The following is a 12,814-nucleotide window of genomic DNA, read 5'->3' on the forward strand; positions in this document are numbered from 1 at the left end:
TTAAGGCATACCATACAAATCATACATGCAACCTTGGAATACTTTGTTTCTTATAAGAGGAGAGGAGTCCCCTAATTTTATAGGAGGTAGCGATCACTAAAACTGATTAGATTTCATCCACATGGTACCTAGGGTAGCGCAACGGTAGCGTGAATCTCCACTATAACCCCCTGCCGGAAGAGACCCCTACCCTTCCACTGAGTACAGTTCTAAGTAAGTACCTACCCAGCGCTACCTAGGCCCAACCCCTCCTCCTATTTTTTTTCCCTTTCACCGCTCTGACCGCCCATCCTTGAAAATCGAACCTTGGCTTTCCAGGGCTCTATCAAAAACTTGCAGTGGGGGACCCACCTTCAGTTCAACATCTTCAAAACACTTCCTCTTTTGACCAGCCAGTCTTGTTCAGTTTCCTACTGGATCTGGTCAAGAGTCGATTGTTCCCCATATGTTTGCTTGGGGACTTTGTTATTTACATACATACGTTCGTTCGTCTGAGGGGAAGAGCGCAATTGATGATTTATTTTCTCCTCTACTCTTGGATTCTGCCCACCTTCAGTCGCCGACCACTGAGGTGTAAAGCATTCGTTACCCGTATATCGTTGGTTTTTGCGAATAAACCCCCCCCCCCCCCCCCTCCCCTCCCCAACCAATCATCTGCGACCACCGACATATCCGCGACCAGCTTAGAGCTGAGAGCTCTTCGCCTATTGTAACCGGGCTTTTTTTTTTTTTTTTTATTGATATTTCGAATTAAATATGAGCGAACCTATAGTCAATGCCGCCGCTACGACGGAAACGGGCGATATAATAATATCTACCCCAACTATGGAACCTCAAGTCGAAGTCTTAGTCGAACCTGTGGTTGAATCCGTGGTTGAATCTGAACCCGAACATAAAGTCGAAAGGCCCAAAACAACTATAGTGAGGCCTTCGGTACAATCGCGCAGCTCCATGAACGGCCCCTTATACATGCAAACGAGTAACAATAAGGTCTTAATTCGGAGAGTGAAGCGGAAAGGGGATGGACCTATGAGAAGCTTAGCGCGCTGGTTTCTCGACAATCAAACAGGTATGTCTTAACTCCCTCCAGAACGATTCGATGACTACCCCTAGTCTGTCTTCTTCCAAGGGACGCTTCAGGGTCTCGCCAGGCGTTCTGTTCCACGACAGAAGCATCACTACATTGCTAGTAACTTCCCGTATACTCCAAACCACCGCTAACCTTTGTATCATGTTCCAGGCCTCTCGTTTAACCTCATTACTCTTGTATTCCTCGCCCACCTATTCATACCGAAAGCTCGCCCTCACACCTCTAAATTCTTCACCTTATCGTATTACAATCCGGCATCGGGCAAATATGCTATCGGATTCAATGACTACAACTTCATCGCGTTCTGCATAATCCTCTTCACGGGACTTCGCGCTGGTTTGATGGAACATGTATTGGCTCCCTTAGCCAGACAATGGGGAATTTCCAAGAGGAAAGAGATAACTAGGTTCTCAGAACAAGCTTGGATGTTGATCTACTACTGCATTTTCTGGTCCCTTGGTTTGGTATGAAAGCCCCTTTGAAGTGTCGCCAGTCGTCTCAAGCGCTAGTGATACACAATTACCCATGTCACTCCCTCGCAAGAATACTAACAATTGAACAGTACTTGTACGCCAATTCGCCATACTATTTGAACATGAGAGAGCTATGGACCAATTGGCCAAACAGAGAACTCGATGGGCTCATGAAGGCTTATCTATTAGCACAGTGGGCCTTCTGGCTTCAGCAAGTTCTCGTCATTCATATCGAGGAACGTCGCAAGGACCATTGGCAGATGCTTACTCACCATTTCATCACCATCACATTGATTTCCGGATCTTACTTTTACCACCAAACTCGCGTTGGCAACTTAATCCTCGTTCTGATGGATGTGGTCGATTTATTCCTTCCGGTACGTCAAGATATTCCCCACGGTTTGGCTAAGGCTGCCTTTTTTTCATGGTTGTTAACAGTTAAATAGCTTGCAAAATGCTTAAAATATCTGGGCTATTCGAAATTATGCGACGCGACATTCGTCGTATTCATGGTCTCGTGGTTTGTGGCTCGACACGTATTTTACCTGAAGACATGCTACAGCATTTATAAGGACGTGCCGGAAATAATCCCCCCGGCTTGCTTCCAAGGTCCCGATTCCAATTTGACAGGGCCATTCCCCGTCCCTGACGGATGGAATCATTTCATCGAACCATTCAGAGATTTCCAGGGCACAGTATGCTTCTCTGACTCTATAAGATGGGCATTCCTATACTGCTTGCTTGGTCTTCAAGTCATTACAATATTCTGGTTCTTCATGATCATTCGGGTTGCTATCCGCGTTATTAAGGGGGATGGCGCTGATGACACCAGGAGTGATGATGAAGGAGAGGAGGAGGAAGAGTCCGAATATGAAGTGGCACAGCCACTCGAGGAAGAAGTTGGTGTTGAAGCTATTGATTTAAAGGGATGGGAACGTCGAACAGGCCTCAAAAGGGGCGCATCGTCTTCTGGGGTCAGTCTACCAGGCCACAGCGATCGTAAGGAGTTGCTCGGTCGCATTGGCTGTGAGAAGCAGGTTGACTGATAGATTAACATCATCAAATGCTTCGCGGTATATGGCCATGGTAATTGGCAGGTCCCTTCCTTATGGTGACCGCGAGGGGTTATTATGCTCATTACTAGGAGTACTTATGCTGAGGGTGTCGGATAGTCATGAACACAAAAGTTTGGCGCGGCAATCTTCTTTGAAGTTTTGTTCATATGATGGTTTGATCTTGGGGCGGTGTCTGTGTAACACTACTATAGCGCGCTGAAGGGCAGCGAGAGGAAGGATTATGTGCTCCGACTCGGTATATATAGATTTGAGATTCAGTAATCATACCCCTTTTTCACGTTAACCCTCCTTTGGTCCGTTGATTTATGGTGACCAGTCGATAACATAGTTCCGGTTTCGCTGCCCGCCAAATCTCCGACGTTTCAAGCAACCCCGTCCTGCATGCTCAGATAACAGAAGTTCAAAGATCAGTAGATTTATTCCAAAGATGTAACTTTAACCCTTCGTCGGTGAACCCCTTCTCTTCAACCGGTTCGTTTCTGAATACAGTTAACTTTGGAAATTATCCCGCCTGAGAGTGTCTCTTACCCGATCATATCCGCTCACTAGTCGAATAAGAACAGTAACGGCCACCAAGTCACTACAAGGGTGACCCTATTATATAGTTTGCACTGCCCTGAATAGCAAGTCGTTACAACCCAGTACCTTTAGAAACCGAGGCCCATAAGCTTCATTGAGACAACAAAAACTCTAAGTGGTTCTATCGGTGAACCATAGACATGACCACGGGATCATCCCCTGAACTCAAAAGGACGATAGTCTCAGATGATCAAATCTAATTCCTTAGAGATATGCCTTTTCTAACTCTCTAGCTCAGGGGCCACTGACTTCATATTAATCAAAGGCAGGATATTTGAGTTTGTGCCTGTTCCAAGAGAGCAACTACTCCTCTGATAGAAAACTCAAAGTCGTTCGAGCAGGGTCAAGGTACTCTCTAGGAATAGGTATAAATACCGGACTTCTCCCCCTTCGATTCACACATCTGCTACACCATCCAACACAAGAAATCTACAAATCGTACGCTATATCTTCCAACAGAAGCCCTATATCAAGCAGCTCTTCAAAAACATTGTCATCTACTCTACCTCCACTTCCATCATCATCATTCTTCAACCCAAGAGGTCAATATGCATCCATTCTACTTCAGCCTATTTGAGCGAGACGAAACCAGTGATTCAGAAATACCGATGATTCCTTCGAACCAGACACTGCCACAACGATACGAAGCTCGTCAACCTGTTCCCCCATACGAGAGACACCAGATGCAGTCCACGGATAGCGCTACCGTCATAGCCGATCTAGGAGAACAACTTCAGAAAGAGAAGGACAACGTCCGAAGACTCGAAGATGCCCTGAACTCTAGCTCTCACGCGGCCGAGAACATTGTAGTGGTACTGCTTCGAAAGATAGCTCGCCTTCGAGTGGCCTTGGAAGAAAGCGAGGTCCGAAGGGAACATGAGGCTACGAAACAGAAGCAAGCTTGCGAAGCCGCACAGGCTCTATTCGACGTGCTATGCGAAATGAAGTCAGATCTGAGGTGTGATGTCGAGTCCCATCATGAAATTGCAGTCGCTCTTGAAGTCAGTGAGAACGCAACGGCAAATGCTATCCAAAAGGAAAAGGTGCGAGCTCAGGAGGTCGTGGCTCTAGAGGAAGAGCTTAGAGTAGCAAAGACCAGGATCTCTGACGAACTCAATCTCTCACGCGTAGTCTCCCAACAGGTCGAGGGGATGCAGCATATACTAGAGATACAACACAACGAGGTCAAGGATCAGAAAGATACGATCGCAGATCTACGCCGTCGTATCAAGGTCCTCGAAAATGGTTGAAGCGCATCTCCTCGGGGCCGACAAAGAAACGACGTCGTGACATGAGCAACTGGATAGTATGAGCAACCGCCGAGGGGGATTCAGACACACTTCAATTGATGTACTTAGTCTCTCAATACCAAGCTTCACTACCCACTAGATCACCCAAGCCTAAGAACCTTCTGTCGAGCACAAAGTGGCTGAGTTAATATCATCGTTCTTCTTTCTTATCAACCACCCATATCGTCTTTCCGTCAGATATCTCTAAGCTACGATCCATGCTTTTCACTTCCTTAGTTTTTCACTGAGTTGCGAAGCACCATCTACGACAAGCATATCCCAGTCGGAGGTTACAACCAGGACCCCAGAACGAGATGGTCGAGTCCCGCCCGGGAGTACCATGCCCTGAGTTCTGGGCAGAAGTTATATCGCTCAGCGAAATACCGATACTTACCAGGGAATTTTGAACACAAACAGCACATCCGATCGGTTCCACTTGAGAACTGGAACGCCAAGATAACGCAGAATAGGCGCAAGTTGCCAACTAGCCCGCGACTCTAATTCGATGAAACAGTCTTCAACGTTATCAACGCCGAAGACCCCGTCATCGGGTACACAAATGGGAGTTTGTAGAGAGTAGTATTCGTTTTAAAGACGTCGGTGAGGATACCACGAAATAGAGAAAGCATGACGACAATTTCGATGCGATAATTCCAATTATGTTTTCCTGTCATACTTCTGGCGGGGGGTAGTGGGACGACAGCCCCTTCAAGTTGCCCAGCCCTGGACGTTGTCCAAAAGTGAAGATGGCGGCGAACAGGCGAAGCAATCGGCTCTGGTTGCTGCTCCCGCCGTTGCTTATGTGCCTCGCCTCCTATTGTAGTCATGTATATCGATGTAGATACTTATGTAGATTCTTCCAGCGCACCCGAGTCTTCTACCATATTTAACTCATCGATGTCCGATCCGATTCAGTTTCTTCATTATGTTTTGGGGGTAGAATTCTATTTAACTCTGTTCGACGAAAGAGCTCCAGGCCGTTCAAGGCCAAACCATTATTGTTCGGCATTCCTCATAAGACCGAGGAGGCTTCTATGCCGAGGCTTCCATCCTCGGCCGCGTCGCTCGGCGGAAGCTAAGGGCGTGATTCGAGAGTTGGATGGCTGTGATAGTAAAATTTAGAGTAGCATCGAGGGAGCGAAATCGTATTCTACAAGTATGGAGTAGCGGTGAAGCTATCCCATGCTTGCCTTGCCGTCTAATGCAGTTGGCTAGCTAGATAGTTTAGAATGATCATTCTTCCTCTTAGAAACAGATGGAACGCTGGGCCATTCCCTCGCATTCGCACGGTCCATGTGGTGACGTTGGTGGCTTGTTTTTTTGCGTACCCTTTTCTCGCGAGGATAGCCGAGTTTCGCAATTATTGGGAGAAGAGTTGTGGTTTTTGCATGATTATTGTTCCTCTCATATCTTAGGTTTGGTCATTAGGTTGTGTGAAGTCTGGGATATCTTCACCGTAAACTTGGTATCTGCAACGAACTTACTAAGATTGGTAGCTATACTGCGACTTTGATAGCCTTTAGGTTAGGTATCTAGGTAAGGTAACACAAGTGTAAGTGATGTGTCGTTTGGTTGAAGCAAAGTTTTACTTCACAAGTCTTGTCGCGTTACTATAGGCGCTTGATTTAAGCGACATCTTGATATTATTAAACTAATATTGAATGCTAAAGGCTATGGGATAGCTATACCTGGAGATCCTTGACGTTGTATTGTCTGAGAAAATATGTATGTCAGCAATTCCGTCAGGGGCGGAGACAGTGGATTAGAGGCGCTCGGCGTTAGGGAATAGCTACATGTAAGTCTGTGATATGTATAAGACCAAATTTAGAATTAAGACAAACAATTAGAGCTTCTTGTTCGTACTTATTCTACTAGTTCAGATAATAGTAACTATCCACAAAAGCAATCACGGAAACACACATTGGTCTTGTTATTTCATATCACGCAGTACCACAATCCTAGCAGGGGTTGGTTGTACTTGAAGTCTAGATCTCTCGTATGTGAGCTCGATCGTAGGATATCGGCACGCCCTTCATCCCATCGTCGGGTGCTGTGGCAAGACTCAAGGGAATCTGCAGTCGGCTGCGCCGCATTAATGGGCATTTACATAATACCCAATGGTGATTTGTCTTTCGATCGCATGAACGCGTGGCTGTCGGCAACGATTCGATACGAGGAAACAAATTAATAACAGTAACTCAACACGGTCCTCATTACGATCTATCAATTCTTCTATTCGAGACGTTTTAGGTATTAAGCAGCGATGAGACATTGTCGCCGACCATATACTGTATGATAGTTGGTGAGTTTAATATCCTATTTACCTACCTGTTCTGATGCCTGTACTACCTATGAAGAAGCAAACGGAGTTCCGGGGATATAGATGGGGCGCCATATTGTGGTTACATTGTATTCGATCCACCCAAACACAGGTCTCGGTTTCTTGGGGAAAGCGGCTGACGCAGGCCATGGGGTCTCTATTATGTATTAGATTCTGTAAATAAGATCCAATCGGAAAATTCCTTCCCTGGTTGTATTGGTTTTATTTGCTCTAGTATTTCGTAAGACACGTTGATGCTTGCTGGGGAAAATGTAACTGAACACGCACTTCGGCTGTCGGTGGTTGCACGGCTTTCGTGGTGCTGAGGTGATGCATACGAGGGGATCATCGGGTAGGTCTACACATGGTGAATGTTTTCCATTTTTAGTTGTTCTCCATTAAGAGCCGACCTCTCGCTGTCCTCCCTTCGTAATAAGCTTGACTAACTTAAGACGTTACACTCACTATTGCTTAGCTCCCACGAGTGCCGGTGGCGATGAAATCTGCTTGGCATAAGACGGTAATTCCCACTTCGGTAAGATCTTCAGCAGCCCCGTCAATTTTGATTGGCTGCTCTGCCCTCAGCTGCGTAGTTGAATAGCCTACCGAGCTGTGGCTTGTCAACTAGGAGGCATCCTCTGGTCACGGTTCACCGTGCACTCCTTGCGTCTTCGCCTGCATGATGATATGGGCCAAAACATCGTGTTCACGAAATCAACAGACGAGAATGGCAAGATACCTATGCGAAGCCCCTCTCACTGCGTACGTACCGGAGCCATGGGATGGGGGATGAGAAAGACGATACGATGGAGCGAGAAAGAGACCTCACGTTATTATAAAAGACAGAGACGCCCGACTGCAATCTCCAGATTCAAATCAACCAGTCTCAGACAACAATCAATAATTACAGCCACCAGCCACTCTTCACAACTCCAACTTCATTTCCAACTCAACTCTTAGATCTAATCTAAAACTTAATAAACCACTACCGCCAAAATGCAGTTCACCAGCTTCTTCGCCGCCGCCGCCGCCCTCGCCATGGGCGCTAACGCTGCCGCCGTCGCTCCCCGCGATGGTGCCCGCCTCGCCCAATTCCGCGTCTACGGCGCTGATGGCTGCGGCGACCTAAACCAAGGTTTCTTCACCGTCGACGAGAGCGACGCCAACACCTGCAAGACCTTCATCAACGTTCCCACTCCTCCCGGTGTCGTCTCCCTCAACCTTGAGTCGATGAACTTCCCCGCCGCCAACGGCTGCAGCTGTAAGTCTACCCCTGATTTCGGACAGAAGTGAATAAGTGAACTAATTGAACGGCGATAAACAGTCTTCATCTACACCGACACCAACTGCGGTGCCGGTCGCCGCGCCCTCTCCGTCGATGTCTGCAACGACGTCGTCTCCCCCGCTACCTCCTGGGGTTCGTGGCAGATCTTCTGCCCCAGCCTCAACGCCTAAGTTCGCTTTTCGACCACATCTCGAGACGAAGGGCTAGCTAGCTTCACGGCGATCGATCGATCATACTTAGCATGACGGTTACGAGTTGTTGATATTTGGGATTACAGCGAGTTTGGATTGTCAGGGCATTTTTAATCGGTGGTAGAAAAAAAGATATATTTATATATAGCATTGGGGGATCATTCGCATTCTTATCGTACACTCCTTAGAAATATGGTGTTGTAATTATTATACTATACCTTTGAATATATACGAATATCTTCGTTATTTGGTGCGGCTACTGGGGAGTGAAAAAAAAAATGATATTTGGGTGAATATATGAAGTCGGAGGAAGTAAGATAAGTGAATAACCCTTCAGTACAAGTAAGCTGACTACTGATATCGTGTTGAAATCTTCGGATCGATATCGAACCAAACCGAGCATTCCGACCCTACGAACCCCAGACACACGACCACTCAAAATTCCACCAGACCTTCTGATCCGAATCACAAGGATGTTCCTCATGGTTATTCGTATCGGACGAAGTGCACGAAGCCGTCTTCCACTTCCCACACTTCAGTTTTCCCGTATACCGACCAGAAGATCCCGGCCCGCCGTCGTCTTTCTTGAAATTGCACGTATCTCCGAATACCGAGATATCTTTTAGATCGGACGCGATTTGGGATTGCGAGTCGGAGTTCGGGAGATTCTGCGTCCAGGCCCAGTCTGCGTCGCAGGCAGAGTCAGGGTAGGGCTTTGAGCTGGATGACGCGCAGTAGTCGATACCTCGGAACGAGAACTTGTTGTTTTTGTAGTCGGACCATGCGTAGATTAGCGCGGCAGGGAATTTGGATCCGCTGCAAGAGGTCGGTGTTGAAGCTGCTGCTGATGTGGTGGTTGTGTGGGAAGTGGTGCGGGAACGAGTGCTTGTGCTGCGAGATGAGGTGTGGGATGTTGTCGTGCGTGAATGACTTGTACGAGAGCTGGTTGTGCGGGAACTGCGGGAACTAGTCGTCCTTGAACGAGAGCTTGTCGAGCGTGAACTGGTTGATCGCGAGGTTGTTCTGCTAGAACTAGAGGTCGTCGTGCGGGACCTAGTTGATGAATGCGAGGTGGTAGAAGAAGAAGATAACGATGTCGTAGTTGTGGAAGACGAAGATGAAGTTGTGCTCGATGTGGAACTCGTGCTGAGCGTACTGCTTATGGGAGGTACGTAAGAGCAAACGTCCCCATCCTCGTCCCCATCATCACCATCGTCATCGCCATCTCCGTCATCACCGTCGCCCCCACCATCGTCACCGTCGCCGTCGTCACTTGACGGATCACATTGTAGGTCGGGGCAATTGTTTTCACCTTCATCACCCCCGTCACCTCCATCCCCAGTGTCGCCCGGGCTACAAAGGCCGAAAGCCGCAATACAAGGTGTTGGAAAGGGGACAGCCGCCGTCGGCCCCGGTGGTAACCCGAATGGCACGACAATTGGGGGAACAGGGATTGCGCCTGGAGGTATAACAGGGGGAGCACCCGCAGCCTGCGTTGTGTGTTCCTTCCCATCGTCGTCCGTAATAGTGATTGGCGGCCAAGCAGTGGTTTGGAACATAGTGACATTAGCTGTCACACTTTCACCCGACGAAGGAGGAGTCGTGATATCTTCCCCGACAATGATTGTCGAGATCCACCACACCGAAACTGTCAGTGGTGGCGGAGTGACGGTCGTAGTCAACGAACTGCTTGTATACGTCACTACAGGATAGTCGATGGTTGATGTCGTTTTTGTCCAGGGAGGCAGTACAAGGGTGCACGGGTATGAGCACACGACCTCGGGATGCGTATTATTCCATATTGCTGGCGATACCCAGATTGAGTCTGTGTTGTTGGTGTTGTTACTGCTGGGCACACCACCGAAGGCACCTGTGCCATCTTGAGGTTGTAAGTCGATGGAGGAATCTATGAGACCCCCTATGCACCGAGAGCTGGCAAATTTATCTTTCAGATCCTGCATTATGTTAGTGGATAAATAGAGGTTAGGACTGGGTCCTTACGAGTGTCTCCTTATCGTCATAGCTGACCCAACTATTATCACCGTATGTCAAGTATTTGACCATTGCCGTCTGATTGAACTGAGGCTCATACCTATAAAACATGTCAGTAAAATATACCCTAAAGTTGCAGATTAATGCGCTTACTTCTTGTCTGAGATCATATCTTGGATCTCCCAGCTAGATAGGACCCCTTTATCAGCAGTGCAGTGTCCTGCATCGCCAGGACCGCTACATGCGCAACCAGGTGTTGTGCAAGACTCATTCCGAAGCTTGTAAGATCGACCATAAGAAGCGACGCCCAAGTTGACTTTCTTCGGACTCACACCAGCAACCCATAAAGGTCGCATATCCTTGTCTAAAGTGGTAACGTCGGTGTGTGGCTGGATCCCGACCCCTATAGCAATGTTAGAACCCCGAATATGGACATTGATGTATTGGCAAAAAGCAGGATTTCTTACCGTCTTTATTACATTCCCATGGACCATGAAGGTCAAAAGCCTTAAACCCGAAAAAGGTCAAATAGGGGTCCATTTCCCTGAGCTGGAACTTGCCAAGAGTATCAGGGTCCGATGGTAGAGTTACGCTTAGCCCATAACGTCCATCGAAGGTGCTGTTGATCTCACGGACGAGAGCGGCGAAGTTTTCACCGTCTTGAGATCTACCTCCTTGGGACTTATCCCCAGGATTTTCCCACATCAAGTCGACCCCCTGAAACCCATACTTTTTAATGAAGTCGTCGAGAGATTGAATGAATTTCTTTCGGTTACCTTCCGCCGAGGCCATGGTACTCCACGCTGTGTCATCTCCATTGATGGCAATCCAAGTCTGCAAATTGTTGCGGGCTAGGGAGGTGAAGTTGCGAAGGAGGGACGTATCGGAACCAGGTGTGACCTGAAATGTTGAATTGTCGAAGTCCACGTGTGAAAAGATGAGATGTGTTAGCCCTGTCGTGTTAATAGCACCGGGTTTTACGGGGTTGCAGTTCCGATTCACGCTATTATGGCCTTGGTAATAAGCAAGCCGACGATTCGCGGCTGAGTCTCCATTGCAAGATGGAGTTACATCGCAAGTGCTATTTGAAGGATCACACCGGCGGCTTAAGGGTAAGCTACTCGATGATGGATCTGCTTTCCTTTTGCGAGCTCGCGTAACAGACTCGGTTCCGTTGACGTGCAAATCCACGGAAGACCAGCCCTCATCATCGAAGTCCATGTCTTCCTGACCATCACGTTTGTGAACGACAGGTATGATCTTTCCCTGATTTGGCCCCCATAATACTCTTGCGTATCGGCCGTTTGTTGTGCCCCTATTGGCAAGCCTAAAGGCGAAAAGAGCTGCTCGGTTTTCAAAACCGGTGGTGATTCCGCCATTCGCTTTCTTCGATTCTGTCCAGAGCTTTCCTCGTAACTTGGTGTGTGCAGATGCTTGCCAATCTAGAAGGGTTAGAAAAGGGAAAAGTCTAGACGAAGCCCAAATCAATTATTAGGAATTTACCTTGTTCTGAGCGGACATAAGGTTGAAAGACTTGTCTTGGAGTACAAGCTAATCTCTGAGGAGCGCAATAGGTCGTCCCTCTACCGCCATCACCTTCGGGCATCACATTCTGGTTCGGGGTACCATTTCCTCCCTCGACAAAACTAGGTAACGGGCATGCGGTCAGCTCCTGCTTGGTTTTAGGGGTTCTGATATGATAGACTAGGGGACTATTTGAATCACCTTCGGGGTGGAAATTCATCGCAAGTGTAGTAACGGCCGCTTCGTATCTCCCGGCCGGGGGTCCTCCGGTCTGCTCTAATCTCGTTCGCCTGCAACGCCCTCACGTTCTCACGGGCGGTGCTATACCAGGGCCCGGGCATAATAGGGGGTTGGTTCGGTTCGGGACATGGGTGATTATTCCTCCAATTACCAGGGCACATTCTAGCGCCTCGGCTATCAGAATGAGGGCCGAAGTCGTATGAGAATAGTTCGCTGTTCGGGGGTATGACCACGCCCGTTATTCGGTTGGTCATTAGAGCTCTGTTGGCCCCCCGAGGACCATTTAACCAGTTTTGCGCATTTTGACAAATTGCTGGCATGTAGTCACAGTTATACTCGAGTATAACCATGTTCTGAGGAATCAAAACATCTTCGAGCTGAAGTGTTGTGTCCCTTCGCCATTGAGCTATATTAAACTGTTAAAATGACATCTCATTCAAAGAACCGAACTACTCACGTCTACCATTAACCCATTGATAATCTTGTATAAATTGTCCCAATGTAATAGGTATAAGTGAATATAAGAAGGCAAGAATAGCAAAACGAGTATGGAGGGCCATATTGTTCCCCATGATTTCTATTGGAGAAGCCTTCAAAGGCTACAAACATCAAGGAGCTTAGAAGATTCTGCAATTGGATTTCGAGCATCGCCAGCTTCATTATATACATGATTTAATATACAGCGACGACTTACGCCGAGATAGATCTGCGGTAGGATTAACATCTACATCTACGGCGTTCATGATTAGGGGGGC

At 47.7% G+C, this 12,814-nt stretch overlaps 4 protein-coding genes across 4 annotated transcripts; 3 read left to right on the forward strand and 1 right to left on the reverse strand.

The window, feature by feature from the left end:
• The first annotated feature begins 719 nt into the window (after positions 1-719).
• F4822DRAFT_389498 (longevity assurance proteins LAG1/LAC1) lies at positions 720-3,011 on the forward strand. Its single transcript, XM_051456967.1, has 4 exons — positions 720-1,069; positions 1,241-1,554; positions 1,653-1,940; positions 2,010-3,011. The coding sequence occupies exons 1-4, from the start codon at positions 757-759 to the stop codon at positions 2,607-2,609; spliced, it is 1,515 nt and encodes a 504-aa protein (XP_051317819.1). The 5' UTR covers positions 720-756; the 3' UTR covers positions 2,610-3,011.
• A 352-nt stretch (positions 3,012-3,363) lies between these two features.
• On the forward strand, positions 3,364-4,536 carry F4822DRAFT_441193 (uncharacterized protein). The gene has a single exon (XM_051462835.1). The coding sequence runs from the start codon at positions 3,767-3,769 to the stop codon at positions 4,466-4,468; it is 702 nt and encodes a 233-aa protein (XP_051317820.1). The 5' UTR covers positions 3,364-3,766; the 3' UTR covers positions 4,469-4,536.
• Positions 4,537-7,500: 2,964 nt separating this feature from the next.
• On the forward strand, positions 7,501-8,498 carry F4822DRAFT_114443 (uncharacterized protein). The gene is made up of 2 exons (XM_051452506.1): positions 7,501-8,088; positions 8,152-8,498. The coding sequence occupies exons 1-2, from the start codon at positions 7,824-7,826 to the stop codon at positions 8,280-8,282; spliced, it is 396 nt and encodes a 131-aa protein (XP_051317821.1). The 5' UTR covers positions 7,501-7,823; the 3' UTR covers positions 8,283-8,498.
• A 215-nt stretch (positions 8,499-8,713) lies between these two features.
• Positions 8,714-12,619, reverse strand: F4822DRAFT_441195 (glycosyl hydrolases family 18-domain-containing protein; the record flags this gene model as incomplete). Its single annotated transcript, XM_051462836.1, has 7 exons — positions 8,714-10,258; positions 10,305-10,395; positions 10,449-10,698; positions 10,763-11,737; positions 11,799-11,941; positions 12,021-12,465; positions 12,517-12,619. 7 exons carry the CDS (start codon positions 12,617-12,619, stop codon positions 8,714-8,716), a joined length of 3,552 nt encoding a protein of 1,183 aa, XP_051317822.1.
• Between the last annotated feature and the right edge of the window lie 195 nt (positions 12,620-12,814).

Source organism: Hypoxylon trugodes (genome assembly GCF_022578975.1).
Source record: "Hypoxylon trugodes strain CBS 135444 unplaced genomic scaffold F4822scaffold_2, whole genome shotgun sequence".
Classification (NCBI taxonomy): domain Eukaryota; kingdom Fungi; phylum Ascomycota; class Sordariomycetes; order Xylariales; family Hypoxylaceae; genus Hypoxylon; species Hypoxylon trugodes.